Genomic DNA, 11,910 nt, shown 5'->3' on the forward strand with positions numbered 1-11,910 from the left:
GGGGAGTCCGACTTAGCCACCGACATGCAGCTTCTTGAAGGTTCTCGATTGATCTTCCCGCTGGCACTTGTTCATTTTCATTATCGGTCCTTATCAGAACAAAACCTTTTATTGATTTTTTTTTTTTTTGATTCATGTCCTAATGAGCAGCGCAGTTACCCCTCTTGGCATTGCTTTTCTTTTTTGACTCGGACACAGAGCCCTCATTACAATCCTTCCCCCACCCCTTATTTTCCCTTTTACTTCTAAAGTAAAAAGCCTCAGAAGTAGCCTTATGTTTGTGGCCTTTCTGGAATTAGGGAATTAGTTATGGAATATGGGGTAGGATCATTTGCAATATGCCTCTCATCTTCCGCTGTGCAGCGCTCATTGTTGCCAAAAGTTGACAGTTTGAATGTTGACAGTTGGGTCCCCACCTCCTTCCCTCCCACCATAGTCACTCACTGTACATGGTTTGATGAAATTTCCATCCAAGTGCCCCAGCTTGTCCCAGATAGACTTACATCATCTCTCTTGTCTCCTAGGGGGGAAAAAAGGAAAAGAAAAACTGAAATTTCAAACCTTTGCAGCAGTGTGCTAGACCTTCGGTAAGAAAATGGGTTCAGACAAACGGTAAGTTACTTTTGTGCATGCTTTTTAATTTTTTTGGTTTTTGGTTTTTGGGTCACACCCAGCAATGCTCAGTTACTCCTGGCAGGCTCAGGGGACCATATGGCATGCTGGGATAAGAACCACCTCCTTCTGCATGCAAGGCAAAACGCCCTACCTCCATGCTATCTCTCCAGCCCCTGTACATGCTTTTAATCCTAGCAGTTCACTGAAGAAGGAACAGGTTTTTAAAACTATTATTTTATCATATATTTAGGTGTCTATTTTATTAGTGTGAGCACGTTCATGCTCTCACCAGCATGCAAGTAAACCATACAGTGATAAAGGAAATTGAGATACTGTTAGAACACACAGGAAGTGTTTAAAAACCAGGAAAGCTTCCTGGAGAAAGTATTATCTTTTTTTTTTTTTTTTTTTTTTTTTTTTTGGTTTTCGGGCCACACCCCTTTGATGCTCAGGGGTTACTCCTGGCTAAGGGCTCAAAAATTGCCCGTGGCTTGGGGGAACCATATGGGACGCTGGGGGATCGAACCATGGTCCTTCCTTGGCTAGCGCTTGCAAGGCAGACACCTCTAGCGCCACCTCGCCAGTCCTGAGAATGTATTATCTTTTTTTGGGGGGGGGGTTTGGGCCACACCCGGCGATGCTCAGGGGTTACTCCTGGCTGTCTGCTCAGAAATAGCTCCTGGCAGGCACGAGGGACCATATGGGACACCGGGATTCGAACCAACCACCTTTGGTCCTGGATCGGCTGCTTGCAAGGCAAACGCGGCTGTGCTATCTCTCCGGGCCCAGAATGTATTATCTTAAGATCAAGAGTGCTTTTTCATTTTGGGTTTGTTTGTTTTTTTTGTTTTGTTTTGTTTTTTGGCCACACCCGGCAGCTTTCACTCAGGGATTACTCCTGGCTATGAGCTCAGAAATCTGGCACTGGGCCGGAGAGATAGCATGGAGGTAAGGCGTTTGCCTTTCATGCAGAAGGATGTGGTTCGAATCCCGGCATCCCATATGGTCCCTGTGCCTGCCAGGGGCGACTTCTGAGCATAGAGCCAGGAGTAACCCCTGAGCACTGCCGGGTGTGACCCAAAAACCAAAAAAAAAAAAAAAAATCGGCTCTGGGGACCATATGGGATACTAGAGATCGAACCTGTGTCCATCCTGAGTCAGCCTCGTGCAAGACAAAGGACTGCTGTGCTACCGCTCTGGCCCTAGATCAAGAGTTCTTTGTCAGGGGATCATTGAACCTGCCAGGTTGTACTGACCAACACCCAGTATGGCCCCAAACCAAACAAAGCTGTCAGCCACTATTATTTAAAAATTTACTTAGCATTTATCTTTGGTGGCACTCAGGTGTTACTCCTGGCTCTGTGCTCAGAAATCGCTTCTGGTAGGCTCAGGGACCATATGGGATGCCAGGAATGGAACCAGGGTCAGTCCTGTGTTGGCCGCGTGCAAGGCAAAAACCCAAACCACTGTGCTTTCGCTCTGGCCCCTATCTTAAATTATTTCATATCCCCATACAGGTGTTGTCCTTGACTACTTGCTTCATTGTTTGCTTTTTATTGTTTGTATATGCTATAAGGTCCTTGGGGTTTGAGAGATAACTCATGAACTATTCACATGTTTTAAGGGAAACTTGGAGTTGATCTCCAGCACATCAAGTTCCTTATGCATAGAGTCAAGAATAGCTCCTAGATATCAATGGTTGTGGCCTAAAAGTATTTTTATAAGAACAAAACAAAACAAACACCCTTATAGACTGATCGTGGTTTTAAAAGCTCAATAAACAACTTGTTTTTTGTTTTTTTTTTTTGGTTTTGTTTTAATTGGATTTTTTTTTTTTTTTTTTGGTTTTTGGTTTTTGGGCCACACCCGGCGGTGCTCAGGGGTTACTCCTGGCTGTCTGCTCAGAAATAGCTCCTGGCAGGCACGGGGGACCATATGGGACACCGGGATTCGAACCAACCACCTTTGGTCCTGGATCCGCTGCTTGCAAGGCAAACACCGCTATGCTATCTCACCGGGCCCCTTAATTGGATTTTTTGGCAGTTGGTTTTAAACCTTGTTATTAGATGACGCTCAATGAAGTGGGGCTATAGAGATCATGCAGCAAGTAAGGTTATGGGTTCGATTCCCTGTACACCATAAGAACCCACCAAGAGTTATCCCTGAATGCAGAGCTAGGAGTAAGTCCTGAGCACAGCTAACTGTGGTCCAGAAACAAACCACTGCTGTTCAGTAACCTAAAATAAACCAGGTGTTTCACAAGTAACGTTCTATAACATTGTTAGTTATATCTAAGGAGAACCATATGATTAATTTTCTAATTCATCTGATATCTAAATTCCAATAGTATGAGACACTTTAGAATAGATGCATTTGCTGGGCTCAGAGCAGCCGTAATAAGCAGATTGAGTGCTTGCCTTGTACGAAATCAACCCTGGTTCAATATGGTCTTTTTTTTTTTTTTTTTTTTTTGGCTTTTGGTTTTTGGTTTTTGGGCCCCAGTGATGCTCAGGGGTTACTCCTGGCTATGCGTTCAGAAATCGCTCCTGGCTTGGGAAATCATATGGGGCCCCGGGGAATCGAATTGAGGTCCATCCTAGGCTAGCACGTGCCTTGCCGCTTGCACCACCCCGCTGGGCCCCCAATATGGTCTTAAATTCTGCCAGTAGTGATCCTTGCAGAGCCAGGAATAAGCCCTGAGTATCACCATTTCTCTCCCCCTCAGCCCTCCAAAAAACCCAATCGTCTTTGAAATTGGGAGAAATGCTGGTATTATCCTTTTTATCTTTTTGGTTTTGGTTTTTGGGTCACAGCCAACGCTGCTCGGGTTACACTTGACTCTGTGCTCTTCAGAAATCACTTCTGGCTGCTCGGGACCATATGGGATGCCAGGACGCTGGCTTAGAACCGTCTGTCCTGGGTCGGCTGCTACCACTGTGCCATCTTTCTGACCTCTATTTTCCTTTTTTTTGGTTTTTGGTTTTCGGGTCACACCTGGCAGCACTCGGGTTGCTCCTAGCTCTATGCTCAGAAATCGCTCTTGGCAGACTTGGGGGTCCATATGGGATGCCGGGATTTGAACCACCTTCGTTCTGCATACAAGGCAAATGCTTTACCTCCATGCTATCTCTCCAGCCCCCCCATTTTCCTTTTATCTTTACTAAGTTGTGAATGGGAAAGAGAGGAATGAGAAGAATGATATGTAAATCTTAGACTTTAGAAAAAGAAGAATACATTTGTACAATCTTTTTTTTTTTTTTTTAATTTGTACACTCTTTTTTTTTTTTTTTGTGCTTTTTGGGTCACACCGGCAGTGCTCAGGGGTTACTCCTGGCTCCATGCTCAGAAATTGCTCCTGGTAGGCACGGGGACCATATGGGACGCCGGGTTTTGAACCAATGACCTTCTGCATGAAAGGCAAACGCCTTACCTCCATGCTATCTCTCCGGCCCAAAATTTGTACAATCTTAATCTTAATTTTAGAAATGTTAAGCCCAAACATTTGCTTGGTGTATTGGGGGGGGCTTGATGTATTTTTATATTTATCATGAGTTCCTAAAATTTGCCTTTGTGAACTGAAGTTTGGCAATAGATTTTTTTTTTTTTTTTTTTTTTTTTTGGTTTTTGGGCCACACCCGGTGACGCTCAGGGGTTACTCCTGGCTATGCGCTCAGAAGTCGCTCCTGGCTTGGGGGACCATATGGGACGCCGGGGGATCGAACCGCGGTCCGTCCTAGCTAGCGCAGGCAAGGCAGGCAAGGCAGGCACCTTACCTCCAGCGCCACCGCCCGGCCCCGGCAATAGATTTTAAGGGACACACTAAACTAAAATATTTAGTCTCTGTTTTTGTTGTTTTGGGGATAACATATGGTGCCAGAGATCAAACCTGGGTTAGTTGCATACAAGACGTGCGCCTACTATCTCTGGCCCCACATTAAGCTATTTAGGTATCTCATAAACTAGAGTGGGAGAGGATGGAAGATATATTTTCTTTTCTTTTTTTTTTTTTTTTTTTTTTTTTGCCTTTTGGGTCACACGCGGCAGTGCTCAGGGGTTACTCCTGGTTCTACGCTCAGAAATCGCTCCTGGCAGGCTCGGGGGAACCATATGGGATGTTGGGATTCGAACCACCAACCTGCATGCAAGGCAAACGCCTTACCTCCATGCTATCTTTTTTTTGGGGGGGGAAGGATTATTTTCAACATTGTTTTCTAAAGACACAACATAGTTTTCTCTAGAGTAAATAAAAATTATTTTCCCTGGCAGAGTGAGTAGAACAGAGCGTAGTGGAAGGTATGGTTCCATCATTGACAGAGATGATCGTGAGGAGCGTGAATCCAGAAGCAGACGGAGGGATTCAGACTACAAAAGATCAAGTGATGATCGCAGGGGCGATAGATATGATGATTATCGAGACTATGACAGTCCAGAGGTGAGTAATCTTGTAACTGTTTAACTATTAAAATATAAATTGTTGGGGCCGGGAAGGTGGCGCTACAGGTTAGGTGTCTGCCTTGCAAGTGGATGGACCGCGGTTCGATCCCCCGGTGTCCCATATGGTCCTCCCAAACCAGGGGTGATTTCTGAGCACATAGCCAGGAGTAACCCCTGAGCGTCAAACGGGTGTGGCCCAAAAACCAAAAAAAAAAAAAAATATATATATATATATATATATATATATATATATATATATATATAAATTGTTGGTGCCAGAGTGGTAGTACAGCAGTGGGGCGTTTGCCTTGCACGTGGCTTACCCAGGATGGACCTTGGATGGATCCCCGGAGTTTCATAAGGTCCCCCAAGCCAGGAACGATTTCTGAGCATCATAGTCAGGAGAAACCCATGAGCATCACCAGGTGTGGCCAAAAAACAAACAAACAAATAAACAAAATATAAGTTGTTGCAGAAAACCTCCAAGATTCTTGAGATAAGTATATAATGTGTAGAGGAAATCTCAGCTGGTCATACTATTATAAAATGTTTTGATGTTTGAGGGTCAGACTCAATATGTTCACTACTTACACTCTACTCCGGGATCCTACCTGATGGGCTTTAGTGATCATATAGGTTCTGTCCTGGCACCCAAATAGGGTCTCCTAAACCTTTCAAGGAGTGCATAGCCTGAGCGCATAGCCAGGAGTAAGTACCGCTGGATACCACCCCAGAAAAATTTTTTATTTTTTGGTTTTTGGGTCACACCCGGCAGCGCTCAGGGGTGCTCCTGGCTCTATGCTCCGAAATCGCTCCTGGCAGGCTCAGGGAACCATATGGGACGCCGGGATTTGAACCGTTGACCTGCATGCAAGGTAAACACCTTACCTCCATGCTATCTCTCCGGACCCCTACCACAGAAAATTTAAGAATAATATTATTGGGGCTGGAGAATAGCATGGAGGTAAGGTGTTTGCCTTTCATGCAGGAGGACGGTGGTTCGAATGCTGGCATCCCATATGGTCCCCTGTGCCTGCCAGGAGTGACCCCTGAGCGCTGCCGGGTGTGACCCAAAAACAGAACAAAATAAAAAGAATATTATTATTTTCTGGAACCAGAGCAGTAGTACAGCAGGCAGAGCACTTGCCTTGGCAAGTGGCTTACCCGTGTTTTGATTCCCAGCATCCCATATGGTCCCTGAGTACCACCTACCCCCTGGAGTGATCGCTGGGTGCTAAGTCAGAAGTAACGCCTGAGTAGAGTCGCTTAAATCAGTTGTTGGGGTTTTGTTTCTTGGTTTTGTTTTTTTTGTGTGTGTGTGTGGTTTCTGGGTTACACCCGGCAATGCTCAGGGAAAACTCCTGGCTCCATGCTCAGAAATTGCTCCGAAAGGCAAACGCCTTACCTCAATTTACCTCCATGCTATCTCTTTGACCCCGGGGTTTTGTTTCTTTTTGTTTTGGTTTGTTTTGTTTTGTTTGGGGGGGTGGGGCACACCCAACAATGCTCAGGGGTTGCTCCTGGCTCTGCACTCAGAAACCAGCTCCTGGCAGGCTCTGGGCACCATATGTGATGCTAGGGTTTGAACCTGGGCCCGTCTTGGGTCAGCAGCCTGCAAGGCAAACGCCCTATCTCTGTGCTACCTCTCCAGCCTGTTTGTTTGTTTGTTTTTCTATTTACTGTGTAAAATTTATTAACATTCGAAGGAAACTGTTGTTTTTAACATTTATTTCCATATGCATACAGTTACATAATTTTGCACAATTCCTCTACCCTTGTTCTTAAAATCTTTTCTTTTCCCTAATTTTTATTATATACTCTGACTTACCACGTCGTTCAGGCATTAAATGTGAAAACACCAACCCTGCCATAATGTGGTTATCCCTTCATCTGTATTCCCAGTCACCTACTTATCAACATAGCCTGCCTCTATGCAGGCACAAATTTACTTAATATTGCTTGTAATGACACAAAGGCAAATCTTAGAAACATAGGTCATTGACACAGGTCAATGATTATTATATCTCTAAAGGTATTGCTAAAGTCATTGATGTATTTTTGTTGTTGTTATTGTTTTTTGTTTGTTTGTTTGTTTTTTGGGGGGCATACCTGGCAGCACTTGGGATACTCCTGGCTCTGTTCTCAGGAATTGTTCCTCGCAGGCTCAGGGACAGTATGGGACGCTAAGGATTGAACCTGGGCCCTTCCCGGCAGCGCACAAGGCAGATGTGCTATCGTTCCAGTCCCATTGTGTCTGACTGATGTTTTAGTGGGCTGTGGTTGGGTCTAGTTGAGCCTTTTGTACCATTGTTTAGGTGGGTACAGTGTTATGTGATTTTTCCATTCAGATTTTCTGTGATATTACTAGGCTGACACTATAGAATATTAAGGTGTCACACACCCCTAAGATTCAGGATTTATTGATGTAAAACAAATAAGGTGGCTTGGATGTTTGACAAGGCCAAGTCATTGGATTGTGTCCTTTTGTTTAGAATGTCAGGAGTTGGCATTGAGCTGCTTTCAGTCAATCATAAAGAGGAATATGCCCCATCCTCCTTTCTGAGAAGACCACAGTAGTATCAGCTCAAACCCAAATACCTGAGAAATATTGGACATTATCTCTTCTATTTTTGGGGGTTTTTGGGGGGTTTTTTGTTTGTTTTTGTTTTGTTTTGTTTTACATTATCTCTTCTAGAACATGGTGGCCAAGCTGGCCCATTTTTCTACCAGGAATGTGGTATTAGTGGTCAGGGCCTGCCTGAGCTTTTTTTTTTTTTTTTGGTTTTGGTTTTTGGGCCACACATAGTGGTGCTCAGGGTTTACTCCTGGCTATATGCTCAGAAATAGCTCCTGGCAGGCATGGGGACCATATGGGGCACCGGGATTCGAACCAACCACCTTAGGTCCTGGATCAGCTGCTTGCAAGGCAAACTCCGCTGTGCTATCTCTCTGGCCCCCCTGCCTGAGCTTCTTTTGATGGAGTGGTTGCAGGGGGACTTGACTCCACCTCATTTTAGGATTTAGATATCCATCTGGGTACGAAAAATTAAGGACATTATTGTAATAATGCCCAGATACAATAGAGATGAGGGCCAGAAAGACCGGCTCACATTATGAATCTCACCACAAACAATGGTGAGTGCAGTTAGGGAAATAACTTTACTAACAACTAGCATGACAGTCTTAATGAGAGAAGTAGAATGCCAGTCTCCAATACATGTAGGGGTTGGGTGGGGGGGGCATTGGTGGTGGGTATGTTGCACTGGTGAACGGGAGTGTTCTGTTTATGACTGAAAGCCAACTACAGTCATTTTAATCATAGATAGCACAGCAATAGGACGTTTGCCTTAAGCTAGAACATATTAAAGATTGACAGAAGAACCACCCAAAGAGTTCTCAGTCTTCAAAAACTTCGATTTTCTCACCTGCCTTGCACAGAGCTGATCCAGGACAGACCTTGGTTCAATTTCCAGCATCCCATATGGTGTCCCCGAAGCATGCTAGGAGCGACTTCTGAGCACAGAGCCAGGAGTAACCCCTGAGTGCAGTTGGGTGTGACACAACCCCCCTCCCAAAAAAAAAGAAAAGAAATCCTTCTTTTTTTTTTTTTTTTTTTTTTTTTGGTTTTTGGTTTTTGGGCAACACCCAGCGGTGCTCAGGGGTTACTCCTGACTGTCTGCTCAGAAATAGCTCCTGGCAGGCACAGGGGACCATATGGGACACCGGGATTCGAACCAACCACCTTAGGTCCTGGATCGGCTGCTTGCAAGGCAAACACCGCTGTGCTATCTCGCCGGGCCCGAAATCTTTCTAAATTCCAGAGATTTCAGCTCTACTGTAGTCCAGTCTCAGCTGAGAAGATATTAGCTGCTCATATTGTATGATTTCAGTTGCAGAGCCCTTCTGTTGGAGTGTGTCAGGGATTGAATGTTGGGCTGCTGTAGTTGATGCAGAAAGGTGAGGACCCACCCACCCTCCCTTTATGAGAAGGCCATAGTGATACTAGCCTAGCCTGAACTACCTGAGAAAGATCTTCATTTTACACCATTCTATATTTTATACATATATGTATAGTATAACAGATCTGACAGGTATTATCTTTCATTGTTGATATATGATGAGTTTACCATTCTTCCTAAATGAAGTGATTGCTGCTGATTTGTTTTTGCTTCTTTAGAAAACAATACAGTAAAATCATCTTGAGTTTAATTGTAATTTTGTTATTGTTAGAGAGAACGGGAAAGAAGAAACAGTGACCGATCTGAAGATGGCTACCATTCAGATGGCGATTATGGCGAACATGATTATAGACATGACATCAGTGACGAGAGGGAGAGCAAGACCATCATGCTGCGCGGCCTTCCCATCACCATCACAGAGAGCGACGTAAGGGAAAACTTCTTTTGAACACATCGTACTTTGAGCTTCTAACATTTTCTCAAAACAAAAAGTAAAATCTATTTGTTTATATTCTGAAGTATGAGTTCTTGGGGCTGGAGTGGTGGTGTAAGCAGTAAGGCATCTGCCTTGCCTGTGCTAGCCTAGATGGACCGCAGTTCGATCCCCCGGCATCCAATAAGGTCCCCCAAGCCAGGAGCGATTTCTGAGTGCTTAGCCAGGAGTAACCCCTGAGCGTCACTGGGTGTGGCCCCAAAACCAAAAATGAAATAAAATATAAAGTTCTCACAACCTGTTTTAGAGGAAAATTTATATGTAGATTTTGAAATTTACTATAGATAGCTTTCAGAAGTTTCCTAAATGGGAACTTCTTTAAATAGTTTCTTTATTAGATTTTAGATGTTATTTCTTTATTGAATTGACTTATTGTTGAAGATATAGCCCTTAAAGTGCTGTTCATGGGTGTGGAGAGAGAGCTGAACAGTCATGAACTGAGCCATGTTGATGCCCAGCACTCTGTCCAATCCTTTCCTTCCCAAGCACCACCAGCTATAGTCCTGATGGCCCTTAGTATCCCTGGATCTGTACTGTGCCACATAGCTAGATTCTCAGTGAGCTATCTGCCTAGGTTTTTATAGTATTGCTGGAAGTGGCCCCAGGGTCCACTGAACACAGATTAGGAAGCCCCTCAGAAAAAAAATTCATCATGATCGGTCCTCCTTTTGACATGATGAAAATTATGCATTAGAAACCTCTCAGAAGCCTGTTGAAAAGTAAGATTTACTTCCTGACCTGCACTCTGTCCAAATAGGGCCCTAGTATACTGAGTTCTGACTTGTATCAGTTCTCTGGCCCTCACCCATTCTTTCCCATCACATCATTCCCCTTTAGGCCACTTCTGATGTGTTCATCATTTTACTAAACTGTATTCTTAAAAGCTTAATTTAGGGTTAGAGAAATAGTACAAATGTTAAAGAGCTTGCCTTGCATGTGCCAACTCTAGTTTGATCCTTGCTTGTGGTTACCCAAATTAGAAGTGATGGGAAGCCTTTCCTCTGATATACAGGCACATGCATTTTACTAAGTAAGAATTTTCTTCTCAGACATTGTATTCGTGTGCTACCTATAATGTAGCTTTTAGCATGCATCTTCCCCCATAACATCCTAGATTTAAAGGACTAAAGGCAAAAAATTCAGGACAGTATATACATGCATTGCATGTATGAGGCCAGGGGGTTCCACAGCATCACAAGAAAGGGGTAGAAGTTCAGGAAGACAGTTTGCATGCACGGTTCCCGAGTTTGATACTGTAACTGTTAACGTGGCCCTCAGATCAATCATTGGAGTCTATCTCATTGCACTGCTGGGTTCATTGCAGTTGTACGAGTATTCAATTGAATTGACCTTTGGACTCCCAAAACCACTACTTCATTGAGTTCTAATATTTCTCTGAAAACAGGTCTTCTGGGTAAAGTGATTGTTTACTTTTCCACTATATTTCAGATGCAGGAAATGTTGGTTGAAATGTGTGGTTTTTAAGAATATGCTTTTTGATGGTGGTCTGGGAGAGATTAGTACAGCAATGTAGGACACTTGACTTGCATGTGACCCACCCAAGTTCAATTCCCAATATTATCCCGATAGGGTCCCCAAGCATCACCAGGAGGAATTTCTGAGTGCAGACCCTGGTATGGTACAAAAACTAATAAATAGAAGATACTTTTTAGGACAGTGAATAGAGTGCTTATCTTTCCACACAGCTGACCTGAGTTCAATTTCCCAATACCCCAGAAGGCCCCCTAAACACCGCCAGGAGTGATCTTTGAATTCAGAGCCAGGAGTAAGCTCTGATAACCACCTCTAAGTATTGCCCCCCCCCCCCAAACTCTTCAGTTACTATATTATTGTATCTTTGCCCTTTAAATTGGGGGATGGATGAGTCCACTGATGCATATATTCATGCCACTGAGCTAACTACATAATTGCCTCTTAATACTGTTGGAGTGACTGGGAGTTGCACATATGCCTGGCCATGGTGAGGTACATTTTCTAGCCACGTTGGAAACATCATTTTGCAGTAATGCAGTAATAGCTGTATATAACACGTTTTTTTTTTTTTTTTTTTTTTTTTTTTGGGTCACACCTGACAGCATTCGGGTTACTCCTAGCTCTATGCTCAGAAATCGCTCCTGGCAGGCTCAGGGGACCATTTGGGATGCCGGGATTCGAACCACCGTCCTTCTGCATGCAAGACAAAAGCCTTACCTCCATGCTATCTCTCTGGCCCATATGACACTCCTTTTTATGATATTTGTACAATCCTGGCTGGAATGGGCCAGGACTTACTTGTGGCACCAGGGATTACAGATAGCAGAACTGTTAAATCCTGTCATTGAGATAGAGAATTATGTAGATGTTCAGGAATGAAATAGTGTTGCTCTGACTACTCCTGGCCCAGTCAGT

General features: G+C 44.0%; 1 protein-coding gene across 1 annotated transcript in view; it reads left to right on the top strand.

Annotated features, from left to right (window-relative positions):
• The first annotated feature begins 521 nt into the window (after nt 1-521).
• Nucleotides 522-11,910, top strand: part of RBM5 (RNA binding motif protein 5) — a 39,846-nt gene continuing 28,457 nt past the window's right edge. Inside the window, exons 1-3 of the mRNA XM_049777337.1 lie at nt 522-612; nt 4,882-5,047; nt 9,280-9,435. Coding sequence (XP_049633294.1) covers nt 596-612; nt 4,882-5,047; nt 9,280-9,435 — 339 coding nt within the window. The 5' untranslated portion in view covers nt 522-595. The remainder of the gene's footprint in view (nt 613-4,881; nt 5,048-9,279; nt 9,436-11,910) is intronic.

Source organism: Suncus etruscus, chromosome 7, assembly GCF_024139225.1.
Source record: "Suncus etruscus isolate mSunEtr1 chromosome 7, mSunEtr1.pri.cur, whole genome shotgun sequence".
In the NCBI taxonomy this organism is placed as follows: domain Eukaryota; kingdom Metazoa; phylum Chordata; class Mammalia; order Eulipotyphla; family Soricidae; genus Suncus; species Suncus etruscus.